Raw genomic sequence first — 14899 nt, 5'->3', positions numbered from 1 at the left:
CAAAGTCCAATTTTATGTTATTTGACTTCAAGTTTAATCTTCACCATGATCCACTACCAATTCATTGTGTTATGGGATGTATGGAAAAACTGATAAGATCCTATCTAATTTCTCCAGAGCCCTAGGATCTGTCAGCGAAATGGCAGGCATGTTAGATGCCTGAGAATATGAATGGTCTTAGGTTTTCATAGGCTGAAAACAATTTTTCCCAGTCTCATTTTGCCCAACACTGCTCACAGATATTTTCTGTGTTCAGTAAGTAGCAAAAAAATTCAATGCCAGAAGAATTTATGCATGTCCCTCATACAACATCATTACAAAGCAGAAAGTATGTGCAAGCTGCCATTATAAAATGATTAGGTGATAAATGAACATGACTAGGTAGAAACTCTGTTTCCAGATATCTCCCTTTGCATTGTGTCTCCACCTCATTCAGGCAGGAACAATCACCTCAAGGAAAATCAATCCTGTAGCTCAGCATGTGGGGTCTGTAAAGGACATGGGCCAGTCTGTGTAATAACAAAAATCAACAGCTCCAATCTGTGTAAGCACTGGCACTTTGAGCAAGAACTAATCAGGCTGCAGCACTGCGGTTCCCTTTTGGTTTTAAATTGAAAATGGATTTTCTCCACACAATATATTCTACTCTCTGTATCCCCTCCCTCATCTCCTTCCAGATCCTCCCCATCTCCACACATCCAATTTCATTCTTTAGTTTCTCTCTCTCTCTCGCTCGCTCTCTCTCTCTCTCCTAGAAAAAAAAAAAACAGGCAAATAAGCAAACCAAACATAGCAAATAGAAAAACAAAACATAACAAATAAAATGTGAAGCACATACACACGCAGAGACATGTGCACACAGAAAATCCATAAGAAAACGAAATTGGAAAACATAATCTGTAGGTAAATGGCTGATATGGCAAACCATGTCCAGACAAAGCATTATGATACAAAAAATAAAAATCCTGAAATACACCGTTGAGTTGGCCGTCTACTACTGAGAATGAGGCCTTCTCTAAGTGAGACTCTGTTGGTAAAAACTAAACTCACAAAGACAAATATGGTGTGTTTTCTCTTACCTTTGGATGTTAGGTTTTAAGCCTTCTATAGGCTTGCCACAATCTGTATACCTACAGAAGATAGATACAGAGTAGGCAGCTAGATGAAAGGGAAGGGTTTCCTGAATGGGGGAAAATAGAATAGATAGTTAAAAAGACAGGGAGGATGGTGGAACCAGGGGAAACTTTTCCCCTCTAAGCAGGTTATTATCAGGCTTCCAGTCAGAATAGAGAGAATGTGACAGAGAGCAGGAAGGACAATGTGAGTAACCTGCTTGTGTCCCTGCCAGTATGGGCAGAAAGTGTTTTTCTACATTGAAAAGTGACAGGATGGAAATTTTATGTGCTAGAGCGGGTGAAGTTAGGTTATACAGGAACTAGGGAAGCTTGGTTCTTTGCAAGGCTTGGTGGAGACCCCATGTGATGGAAGCAAAGAGGAACGACAGGTCCCTGAGGTCGTCTGCTGCAGGGTTTACAGTGAAACCGGGGAAACTGCCCTGTAGGACATGGAGGTAAGTGAAAATGGACCATTTTCTTTCCACGTGGGTGTGGCCACCAGGTTCCCAGGTGGAGTGTGTCTTTATTGGCTTTTGACACAAAGGAATGTGGTTGAGAATGAAAAGAAAATGCAGCAAGGTACAACTGAGTTTCTAGTAAATGGAAGAGGAATAAGAGGGTAGGCCCCTCAACTCTTCTGTTAAGGAGATGTGGATGGTAATAGAGAAACCTAAATGATGGACAAGAGAGACAGTGAGGGTAGCCTACAGGCTTCTAAATCTGTGTGGACACAGGGTTCTCAGAGGGTATCAACTCACGGTTGACACAAAGAGAAGGAAATCTCTTAGAAAGGCCTTGGGGTATGCTGGGAGGGTACACAGGAAGGAGGAAACGTGAGGTGTCTTTTTTTTTTCAAGGCTTGGCCAATTCTCCAGGATCCACACTACTTTTCTATCAGTAATTCAGTCTACAACACTGGATGCTGTGAGAGTAAGCCACATAGATGTTGCCATCCTCAAGACCAAATGACTTCTGAGAACTTTTCAAAGAGTAGCTGAATGTATTTGTGATTCCAGGCTGACTTGTTTGGAAGGAAAGATGCAAGCATGGAAACAGCATATCTGTATTGTCAACAAGAACTCACTGAAACCAAAGAACATTGTCCCCTTGTAACTGAAAGCCCACAAGAGACCTGAAAAAAAACATTCTATGAGTGAACTAATTCTCGAGGACATAATAAATGTCTCTCTCCCCCGCCACCTCTGTCACACAGCCTTATGTAGGAACACATCACATGTATACATATGTGTGTGTGTGTGTGTGTGTGTGTATGTATCATGCATATCCATTTATGTAAGAAGCATTATACATATCCTATACTACATTTAAAGAAAAGAAACAGCTTAACCAGTGAGTACAAATACCATTCTAGATCTCTTAGTACTAGAACCCACTTGATATGGCATAATGCTGTTCACTGTGTCTGAATCCTTCATAGGGTCAGAAAACACTTAACCAGAGACCTTACTGGTTAGAGATACAACCACAAGGTGGCAGTAGGTCACAAATGCTGGGAAGGATGCAGAGAATTCACTTCTTTGTATGTGGGCTCTGTAGGCTTAAGACACAAGCACAGCCTTTTTCTCATTGATGAGGGGAAGACTCCAGAGCTAGAATTGTTACTGAGAAAGAACAACACCCTGGCAGCTGTAGCTGACCTTCCGGCCATCACGGTTGACACTGGATTTCAATTTCATTGAAAAGAACAATGAAGACTTGTGTTCCTACTTTATTCATGTTTCTGTGGCTGCAGAAGGATGGTGAGTTAATATTTTAGGGCCTCAGAATAACCAGTGGGCATTTCTGAGTCATCTATGGGAATCTATGTTTTATTTAAGTTTTCTCTAGTTACTGTAGAAAAAGAGAATCCTGGAAAGTGATGACCTGACAACCTTTCTCCTTTCTCTCCATCTTTCTGCACAGGGATGAGCCAAGGAGAGCAGGTGGAGCAGCACCCTTCCATCCTGAGAGTCCAGGAGGGAGCCAGAGCTGTCATCAACTGTACTTACACAGACAGTGCCTCAGTCTACTTCCCATGGTACAAACAAGAACCTGGGAAAGGTCCTCAGTACATCATGGACATTCGTGGAAATGTGGACAGAAAGCAGAACCAAAGACTCACAGTTTTACTGGATAAGAAAGCCAAACACTTCTCCCTGCACATCACAGACACTCAGCCTGGAGACTCAGCTATGTACTTCTGTGCTGCAAGTACACACTGCTCCACTGGCACCTGCAGCCTGTCTTCAAACCATGGGGCTGTGTCCGCATCCTGTGTAACGGGCCTTCCAGGGCAGCATTTGCCAGTTGCTAGCTTGCAAGTGCCATGTATAATGTAGACATTAAAAACACAAAATAAGAAAGTTAGCTTCAACTCCCTCAGACAATTTAGGATAGTTTTCTCTTTCTTTTTTTTCCCCTTAAATTTCTTTTAAAAATAAAAATAAACTCAATTTTCTGAGAAAAAAAAACAAACATTGTTTTCCCAAATGGTTGTACAAGTTTACAATCCCACCAGTAATTGAACAGTGTTTCCTTTTCTTCACTCATCAACATGTACTGTTGCTCGAGATCTTGTTCTCAGCTATTGTGATTGGTGTGAGATGGAATGTCAGAGTCCTCCTGGTTCACACTTACCTCATGACTAAGGTATTTGAGCATTTCTTAAAGGGCTTCTTGACCACTGGAGATTCCTTTGTTGATAACTCTCCGTTTAGTTCTGTGCCCCATTTTTAATTGGGTTACTTTGTTTGTTGGTGTTTCATCACCCAAGTTCATTATTATATAACTGGGCTAAGTTATTTACCCAAAATACACAATGTAACTGAATGCATCAAGAGACAAAAATCCATCTGTCTCCTGTCAACAAGAAACATCTTAGTTTTAAAGTTAGACACTATTGTAGAGTAAATGGACAAAATTATTCAGGTCAAATGGGACAAGGAAGTAAGCTGCCATTTCTATCCTAAAATCTGCACACACACACACACACACACACACACACACACACGGACCTCTACTAATACACAAACTCATGGAGATTAACAGTTCATCACTAAATGATGAAGGGATCAGGGAGAATCAAGAAACAAATAAAAGAATTTCTTGAACTAAATTAAAATGAAAACACAGTACAACAAAGCCTTTTGAGACACATTAAAAGCAGTCCTATGAGGTAAATTTATAGCCCTAATTGCCTACATTAAAAAATTTTAAGCACAAGTAAATGGCTTACTGATAGAACTCAAAAAGATGGTAAGCACAAGCAAAATCTAAAAACAACTGATGGCAAGAAATACCAAAAAAGGACCAGAAATCACTGAAATAGAAACAAAGCAAACAATAGTTTTTTAAAAAAATCAATGAATCTAAAACATGGTTCTCTGAGATCTTTGGCCCAATTAGCAAAGGAAATAAAGAGATAACCTAAATTATCAAGATCAGAAGTGAACAGGAAAACACTACAACATACACCAAAGAAATTCACAGTAGTTTAAGGAAATATTTTTAAATATTTACTCTGTTAAGCTGGAAAACATAAAAGAAATGCATGAATGTCTAGATTCATCCAAACCATCAAAATTAACCAAGAAGAAACAAAATCCAAACAAACCCAAAGAGGAATGAAGAATCTGAAATATTAATGAAAAGCCTTCAAGATTAGGAACAAGTCCAAGACCAGATATAGTGATAGCAGAATTTCATTAGACATATAAAGATCTAAAGCTAGTTTTTCTTAAATAATGAAAGAAAATAGAAAGAGAAGATGCACTCCCAAACTTTTCTTATGCCACTATCATTCTAATGCCCAAACCAGGGAAGGACACAACAACAAAAAATAAAACTATAAGACAATATCCCTGGTGAACACAGACTCAAAAACTGAATAAAAAAATTTTAAACAAAATACAGATGCATATAAAAAAGATTATATACCACAAACACATTGCCTTTATCTTTGAAATGCAGGGAAGGTTCAAAATACACAAGTTAATTAATTCAACACACAAATAGACTAAAAAACAAAAATTGCATGATCGTCTCAAGAGATGCATTAAAATGCCTTTGACCAAATCCAACATGACTTCATGATGAAAGTCGTAGAGAATGTAGGGCTAGAAGGAACATACTTCGACATAATGAAAGCTTTATAGGAGAAACCCACAGCCAACATCATGTTTTTTTTAACTTTTATTAATTATACTTTATTCACTTTGTATCCCCCATAAACCCCTCTCTCCTCCCCTCCTAATCCCACCTTCCCTTCCCCTTCTTCACCCATACCCCTCCCCAAGTCCACTGATTGGGGAGGTCCCGCTTTCCTTCCTTCTGATCTTAGTCTATCATATCTCATAGGAAGTGGCTGCATTACCACTTCTGTGGCCTGGTAAGGCTGCTCCTCATCAGAAGGAGGTGATCAAAGAGCAGGCCGATCAGTTTGTATCAGAGGCATTCCCATTATTATGGAACCCACTTGGATACTGAACTACCATGGGCTACATCTGTGCAGGGGTTCTAGGTTGTCTCCATGCATCGTACTTGGTTGGAGTATGAGTCTCTGGAAAGACTCCTGTGTTGCAATTTTCTGGTTCTGTTGCTCTCCTTGTGGAGAAACCCAGAGCCAACATCATCTTAAATTAGCAGCTCTTGAACTATGGGCTCTTAACCTCTTGGTCTTGCCTAAGACCAATAAAACACAGATATTTGCATTATATTTGCATAACAGTAGCAAAATTACAATTTATGAAGTTATAATTTTGATTTTTATGATGGGGATGGCTCACCACAATGTGAGGATCTGTGTTAAAGGGTCACTGTATTAGAAAAGTTGAGAACCACTATCCTAAATGAAAAAAACCTTGAACTAATCCCACTGATGTCAGAAATGTCAAGGATGTCTACTAGCCCTATTCTTCTTCAACATTGTGCTTAAAGTACTAGCTGAAGCAATAAGCCAAGAGAAGGAAATTAAAGAGATACAAATATGGAAAGAAGTCAAAGTATATTTGCAAATGATAGGATACTATATATTAGATATCACAAAATTCTACCAGAAAACTTTTAGAAATTATAAGAAATCCAACATCAATTTGCATAAATCAATAGATTTTTATACCCCACCCACAAACCTACAAAGAAGGTCATGGACATACTCCCATTCACAATAACTTTAAAGAAATAAAGTGTCTATGAATAAACCTCACCAAGAAAGTGAATGAACTCTACAAAGGAAATTTTAAAGCTCTGAAAAGAAGATAAGAAAAAAAATCATTAGAAAGTGGAAAGACACCCATGCTTCTGGATTGGTAAAACTAACATTGTTATAGTGACTATTATACCAAAAGCTATTTAGACATTCAAGGTAATCCCAATCAGTATCCTCATCTCACTCTGCACAGAAAAGTAAAAAAAAAAAAAAACTACCTTCAAATTCATATAGAATCATAAAAGAATTGATTAAAAAACAAGCATGAGCAAAAAGAAAAATGCTGGTGAATAACACAATTTCAGATCTTAAGATATATTTCAGAATGATAGTAATAAAAACAGTTTGGTAGTATCATAAAAACAGATATGTAGAACAATGGAACAAAATTGAAGGCCTTCATGAGAATATGTAACTTCACCCACGTGATACTTGATAAAGATACCAAACACACTTGATGGGGGGGGGGAGAGACATCCTCAACAAATGGTGCTGGTAAAATTGGATGTCTACATGCAGAAGAACTAAAGTAGACCTGATGAAACCACCTAACACACACACACACACACACACACACACACACACACACAATAGTTTTAAATGTATCAAAAACATAAATGGTAAAACTAAAATATTGAAACTAATACAAGAAAACATAGCCAGTACCTATATGATGTAGGGCAAAGGACTTTCTGATATGATGCCAGTTGTCCAAGAATTAAAGCCTGTGATTGAAAAGTGGGAATCTGTGAAACTAAGAAGCTTCTGCACAGTTAAGAAACAACCAACACGGTCAAGAGGCAACACATAAAATGGGAATGAATCTTTGCCAGATATACATTTGACAGGCTGTATATCCAGAATATACAAAGGAACCTCCCCAAAAGACACATTTGAAAAATGGACCTGGAACCTGAATAGGGACTTCTAAAAAGAAACAACAAAAAATTAATAAAAATATCCAGAAAAAATGTTAATAGTCCCTAGAAATTACAGCAAGGCAAATCAAACAATTTTGAGATTTCAACAAATATCCATGGAAACACTGAAAACAAGTGCTGGAGTGGATACTGGAAAAAGGCAATCATGTTCACTGAATGGGATTGCAAATTGGTGCATCCACCATTAAAATCAGTGTATATGATTATCAAAAGGCTGAAAATTAATATCTCATATGACCCGACCACGCTAGGCTTCAGCATGTGCCCAAAGGACTTCATGTACTACTCCACATACACTTATTCTGTCATGTTCAATGTTGCTTTATTCACAATAGGTAGGAAATGAAAACAATCTAAATGTACAACACAGGAATGGTTAATGATCATGTGATATGGAAGTACTATGGGACACTCTTCACCTGTAAAGAAAAAATGAAATCAGGAACTTTGCAGGTAAATAGAAAAAAAGATTATATTGACTAAGGAAATTCAGACCCAGAAAGGCAAACTGTCTGAAAATGCTAGAAGGAATGATGTTATTAACTACTTGCCTAAAAGATAACCCCTGTAATATATATATATATATATATATATATATATATAATTATTTATGTATTATATATTTATATATATACATACATACATGTTTATATACTTAATATATAATTATGATGTCCATATATTGTATAATTATATATTATAAATATATAAAATGAATTATATATAAATATATACATAAACATGCATATACATGGTTTTAATAATTGTTTCCACATAGTTTGATGGTGCCTCCTTCAAGAGCCAAACACCACCTAACAAAAACTCCAATGCCATACATAAGAACCCTGTTTTAAGTTGATGCCCAGGGTTTTGAAAGGGACTCCCAAAACACACAGCCCATTGCTGTTGACCTTAGTTACCCCCAAAGGTGGTGAGTGCCTATTGCTGAAGAGACCAGTCACTTCAGACACAGGCCCCAGAAACAACTAAGTTAAAACTGACCTGAATGCCCTCTCCAGAGGGCTATTTTTCTTGGTACAAGAAAGTTCCATTTAAGATTCCAGAGGAGAAAGGCAACCAAGAGTCCTACTCAGCTATGATGCCTATGAGCCACATCAGCAATTACATGGCACAATGATCTTACAGCTGCTGTAATGGCACACACATTAGCAGGATCCAACAGCTCTCTAATTGGACTGCAGACCCACTCCACCATAAGGAAGCCGTATCAGGCACTGGAAACTTATTCAGTGCGAGTGAAGACGTGGTTAGTAGTGGAGAATCTACAACCAGTTTTATGAAACCAGCATAATTACTAACAGTAATCTATAAAGAATTATCCTATACCCACCAATAGCTGTAGCCGTCACCCCTCATCAAGGAAGTGTCTCTTTGCCATAGATAGAAACTGCTAAAGAATACCACCACCAATGAAAATGAAGAGTTGAGGAGCCCAGTCCCAATGGATATATCTAAAAACACCTCTGCACCTGAGCCTCAGAGAATGTTGCAGAGAAGGAAATAAAATGACTGTAAAAATGACAATCAGGAGTTTGCTGAAAATTGTGTCCCCTACTAACATCAGAAGTTAAACATGCAACATCTCATCAATATGGCCATTGAAATGCAAGCTGAAAAAGAGTGACACTAACGAACATGCCAAAGTCAACACAGAATAGCACATGAGGACTGAACCCTAAACAAAGAAGCAGAGGTAACTGAGGAAAGCTGAGAACAAGAGAGATGGTCTTACCCAAGGAAGACCACACTGATTGGTTGTCCAGTGCCAAATGGTCACCTCTGAAAACATACATACGTGTAACATTAGATGGACTAAACATATATTGTATTTAGGAATAGTTCCTTATATGCATGAAACAGTAATTAGTTTAAAAAATGAAAAAAGAGGCTATACATTTGAAGGAGAGTGGAAAGAGTAGGCACATGGGAGAGTTTGGAGGGAAGAATGGAAAGGGAGAACTATTGCGATTACATAATAATCTCAAAACACCAATAAGCAAACAAACTAAATTCGGAACTAGAAAGACTGGGATGGTAGCTCAAGCTGCATTATTTTTCCTATTCCCCTGGGGTTCTGTGTACTCCTGCCCTAGAAAAGCAAGTCTATTATGAATGGTCCATTCCCCCCCCCACACACAACTGATAATGCCATGAGAGAGAAACATGGCTTACTTCTTAAATCCGTTTCTCTATTAAAACAGAGAGGTTGTAATGAGCATGGGCATTACCTGGTGTACCTCACTGTGATGTAGGAAGAAGTTGAAAATGTAAGTGATGTGTAACAAAGATTTTGTTATTTAGTTCTGTTTTAGGATATAAAATGACCCATATGAACAATTAAAACAATGGCCACAAATGATGTCTAAACAATCATATGCAAACAATTATAAAAAATGGTAATGAGAAACTGGAAGAATGTGTATCGTTATTGCATTGAATCCCAAAATGTTCTTAGTAGTAGCAAGGAAAGAGATTTATATTTTAATACATGGAGCTTAACTTGAACACTGGGAGAAGCTTAGTGTGGGTGAAGACAAAAAGTGAAGTCTGTTATGTACACTTAGCTCAAAGAGAGAGTCAGTTTATGCGAGCAGAAAATGTTCTAAAGGAGAAGCAGAACTATTTAATTTTTTTTTACTTTTACTTTTACAGTTTACTCATTATATATCCCGATTGAAGCCCCATCCCTTAACTCCTCAGCCCTACCCTCTCTTCCTCTTACCTCCTATTCCCTTCCCCTAGTCCACTGAAAGGGATCGTTCTCTTCCTCTGCCTTCTGCCCATAGCTTATCAAGTCTCATCAGGAGTGCCTAGATCCTCTTCCTGTGTTGCCTCGCAAGGCCGCATCACCAGGGCCAAGTGATCAAAGAGCAGGCAACTGAGTTCATGGCAGAGGCAACCCCTGCTCTCCTTACTCTGGAACCCACATGCAGGCTGACCTGCCAATCTGAACAGGGGGTCAAGATCCTCGCCATGCATGGTTCTTGGTGTATCAGTCTCTGCAGGTCTCCCCTGGGCTCAGTTTTTTTTTTTTTTATCCTTTTTGGTTTCCTTGTGGGGCTCCTGCCCTCTCCATGTGTTTCTATCCATCCACCCCATGCTCTGCTCAAAGTACTTCAAGATCTAGCTATGTCACTCCTGGGCATATGCCCAAAAGATGCCCCACCATTCAACAAGGACCTTTGCTCAACTATGCACGTAGCAGCTGTATTTATAATGCACAGAATCTGGATGCCTCTCAACGGATGAATGGATACGGAAATTGTGGCATATTTATACAGTGGAATACTACTCGGCTATTAAAAACAAGGAAATCATGAAGCAGAACCTTTTTCAAAATTTCAGGTCACTCCATAGAGTTCAATGACTTATGTGCTTCTTCACTTTTCGTGAAATTTAGAAATATTGACTATTTTTTATGGAGTGTGATTTATTTTCTGAAAAAAAAATTAATAAAAATTATCTTTAACTTGTCGTTCTCTTAGAACAGAGAAAATAGGACCTTTGAAGTACCAGAGATCCCTCAACCCAAACTAATTGTTCATTGTTTCCAGTGTCTTCAAGCAAAGTTTGCTACATTTAACTTAGGTTACTCTCTGGCCACCAGAGGGCGCAGCATCCTAACGCTATAGCATTTCCTGTGTGAACTTAAGTTTAGACTGTTTCTCAATGTTTTCAAAAATTGAGAACATTGACGAGATGGCACTAAAGTTGAATTCTTCCCCGGGCTTCGTGACTGTGGTACTTCTCATGCTCAGTAAGTAAAGTGACCTTAAACCTTTTCCTTTTTTATGTCAGAAAAAATATCTGGAGCCCTGAATATATCCATATATCTGTTTTGTTTTTGTTTTTCTTTTTGTTTTTCTTTTTCCTTTTTTTCCAAGCAAGGACCCACGGAGACTCAGTGACTCAGACAGAAGGTCAAGTGGTCCTCTCAGAAGACGAATTTCTTACTATACACTGCAACTATTCAGCCTCAGGTTCTGGTATGTGCAGTATCCTGGAGAAGGTCCACAGCTCCTCTTTAGAGCCTCAAAGGCCAACGACAAGGGAAGCAGCAGAGGGTTTGAAGCCACATATGATAGAGGAACCACCTCCTTCCACTTGCAGAAAGCCTCGGTGCAAGAGTCAGACTCGGCTGTGTACTACTGTGCTCTGGGTGACACAGTGGCAGACACTGCAGCAGGACCTGAGCACAAACTCAGCAGCTGAATGCTGAGTTCCTGCCTCTCCAATTGCTTTGGTTCCTCACTGTGCTGTGTGCCTCTATGTTTCTCTGAGTGGCACAAACATCATATGAATAGCCATAGCAGAAGAGCAAGAAGTAGGCTCTTCCATACTCAAGACTAGAATGGGACTAACCCAAAATCTGATGCAAGAGCGTGTGCCTCATGCAGAGCAGAAGGAGCCTCACAGCAAAGCTGTGTGAATAAGGAAGCCTGTCCACATGTTCTTTCACAGCTCTCTGGTAGAACTATCTGTATTTTATTTGTGCCAGGAAAAGAGGCTTCTACATAATGTCTTCTGAAACTATGGAGGGAGAAGTGACAGGAGAACCCAATGTCCTCAGTCTTGGGATTCCTATTGAGAAGGAAAGGAAAGAAGAAAAGAGGACAGAGCTAGGCCAGTACACAAGCACACAGAAGAAAGGGACTTTCAGGGCATAAAGAAAGGACTCTTCTGTTGTTAATAAGATCAGGCTGAGGCTCAAACACAAGAGGAGATGCAAAGTTGGAACAGGAGAACATAGGTGGAATGGAAGATGAACTCTGGGCAGCAAAGGGGGAAGCTGGCTCTCTGGCTTGCCTCAGAAGAGTTTCAGTGCTTGGGGGAGGGCAAACATATTTTACAGACCTTGAAAGAACAATTCTCAATTTCATATGGAAAAACAAAATCCCCAGAATTGCTAAAACAATCCTGTACAATAAAAGATCTTCTGGAGGTTATCTCCACCCTTGATCTCAAGCTGTACTAGAGAGCAAGAGTAATTAAAATGGTATGGTACTGGCATAGAAACAGACTAGTGGATCAATGGAATAGAATTGCAGACCCAGAAATAAACCCACACACCCACAGAAACTTAATTTTGACAAAGAAACCAAAACCATACAATTGAAAAAAGACAGCATCTTCAACAAATGGTGCTGGTCTACATGTAGAAAAATGCAAATAGACCCATATTTATCACCCTGAATAAAACTAAAGTCCAAGTGGATCAAAGACTGTAACATAAAAACAGATGCACTAAATCTGTTAGAAGAAAAAGTGTGGAAGTGTCTTGACCTCATTGGCACAGGGACAACTTCCTGAACAAAATACCAACAGCACAGGCTCTAAGAACAGCAATCAACAAATGGGACCTCATGAAACTTAAATGCTTCTATAAGGCAAAGGACATTGTCATCAAAACAAAATGATAACCTCCAGACTGGGAAAAGATCTTCACCAACCCTACGTCTGACAGAGGTCTAATATCCAGAATATAAAAAGAATTCAAGAAGTTAAAAAGCAACAAATCAAGTAAGCCATTTAAAAAATGGGTACAGAGCTAAACAGAATTTTCAACAGAGGAATATCAAATGGCAGAGAAACATTTAAAGAAATGCTCAACATACTTAGTCATCAGTGAAATACCAATCAAAACAACCCTGAGATTTCAATTCAGACCAATCAGAATGGCTAATAAAAAACTCAAGTGACAATACATTCTGGAGAGGATGTGAAGAATGTAACCTTGTACAAGCAAATTGAAATCAGTCTGGCGCTTTCTCAAAAAATTAGGAATAGTACTAACTCTAGATCCAGGTATACCACTCCTGGGCATATATCTGAAAAATGCTAAACCACACAACAAGGACATTTGCTCAACCATGTTCGAGGCAGCTTTATTCATAATAGCCAGAATCTGGAAACAACCTAGATGTCCCTCAGCTGAAGAATGGATAAGAAATTGTGGTACATTTACACAATGGAATACTACTCAGTTAAAAATAAGGAAATCATAAAATTTGCAGGCAAATGGTGGGAACTAGAAAAGATCATCCTGAATGAGGTAACCCAGAAGCAGAAATACATATCTGATATATAGTCACTTATACGTGGTTATTAGTCAAATAATAGGGATAAACATACTAACATCTACAGTCCTAAAGAAGCTAAACAATAAGCGGGACCATAGGGAAGAGGTTGAAACCTCACTCAGAAGGGCAAACAGAATAGACATCAGAAGTAGAAGAAGACAAGGAACAGGACAGGGTCCTTCCACAGGGGGCCTCTGAAAGACTCAATTCATCAGGATATCAAACGAGATATGGACACACATAGCCAAACTTTGGATAGAGTGCAGGAAACCTTATGAAACAAGAAAGAGATAGACATGGAGGGGACAGGAAGTTTACAAGGAGACCAGGAAAGCCAAAATACCTGGGTCCAAGGGGACCTGCAGAGACAGATACTCTAACCAAGTACCATGCATTGAGAGGACCTAGACCCCCTGCTCAGAGGTAACCCATAGGCTTTCCAAGTGGGTGTCCTAGTAAGGGGAACAGGAGCTTTCTCTGACATGAATTCAGTGGCCAGCTCTTTGATTACCTCCCCCTGGGCAGTGCAGCCTTGCCAGGCCACAGAGGAAGATGATGCAGCCAGCCTTGCTGTGAAATCCAATAGGCTAGTGTCAGAGAGAAAGGGAGGAGGTCCTCCCCGATTAGGGGAATAAGGAAAGGGTATAGAGCGAGAAGAGAGGGTGGGTGGGACTGGGAGAAGATGAGGGAGGGAGCTACAGTGGGATACACAAAGTGAATAAATTGTAATAAATAAATTAATTAATTAATTTTTAAAATGACCAAAGCCCATGTCATCATCAGACTCTCCAGATTCTTCCTTCTTTGCTTCTACTTTCTTTTCCTCAGCAGGGACAGCAGCAGTGGAGGGGCAGGACACCTGCTGGAGCAGCTCCAGCTGGTGGAGCAGGCCCATTAGTCTGCAGGTTGCAGATGAGGCTTCCAGGGTTGACATTGGCCATGCCTAGCCAAGCCAGAGAGGTTCAGCATTGACACCGCCTGCCTCAGTGAGGGCACTGATCTGACCCTCCATGACTATCAATTCTTTGTCATTCAAGATGTAGACAGAGTAGATGCAGGTGAGCTTGGAGATGGATGCCATGTTGTGGAATATTGACATGTGCTAGTTGCCAGATGAAGTGAGGGCCTCACCCCAACGTAGCCTTGACTTTCTCTCAAAGATGGAGCATCTCAGCTGCAGCTGAGGAAAGCTGTTCATTTTCTTTTTAAGAAGTGAATATAAGGGGCGGGGCAAGATGTTGGCGCCAGGAGGACTCTCATTCTGAACAGCAGCAGAGTGGGACAGGCACAGTGACCAGAGAGCAGAACTCACAGCCATAAAACACAAGTGATTGTGTTTCTCAGGTGAGAGGATACCCCACGGTGGGGGATTCAATCAGCTTTAACTCACCCGGCTAACCATGGAAGAGACCCTGGTTCTGCCAGGTTCTTGGTCAACAGCCCAGAGCTACACAACAGCATGATCTGGTCACTGTCCCAGACTGAACTGTGGGCCCACAACATCACAGACTGGATTTTCCAGTCGAGAGATAACCC

The 14899-nt window shown here is 39.8% G+C and overlaps 2 pseudogenes and 1 gene segment (V, D, J or C); 2 read left to right on the top strand and 1 right to left on the bottom strand.

Moving 5' to 3' along the window:
- Positions 1-2823: 2823 nt before the first annotated feature.
- LOC132656295 (T cell receptor alpha variable 13-1-like) lies at positions 2824-3454 on the top strand. The segment is given in 2 exon segments: positions 2824-2875; positions 3039-3454. Coding segments are annotated over 2 exon segments (468 nt in total).
- Positions 3455-10982: 7528 nt separating this feature from the next.
- Positions 10983-11495, top strand: LOC132656294 (T cell receptor alpha variable 9-2-like; annotated as a pseudogene).
- A 2613-nt stretch (positions 11496-14108) lies between these two features.
- On the bottom strand, positions 14109-14444 carry LOC132656293 (large ribosomal subunit protein P1-like; annotated as a pseudogene).
- Positions 14445-14899: the final 455 nt, after the last annotated feature.

This window comes from Meriones unguiculatus, chromosome 9 (genome assembly GCF_030254825.1).
Source record: "Meriones unguiculatus strain TT.TT164.6M chromosome 9, Bangor_MerUng_6.1, whole genome shotgun sequence".
NCBI classification, from domain to species: domain Eukaryota; kingdom Metazoa; phylum Chordata; class Mammalia; order Rodentia; family Muridae; genus Meriones; species Meriones unguiculatus.
The sequence above is the reverse complement of the archived record's forward strand: the minus strand, read 5'-3'. Positions and strand labels throughout refer to the sequence as shown.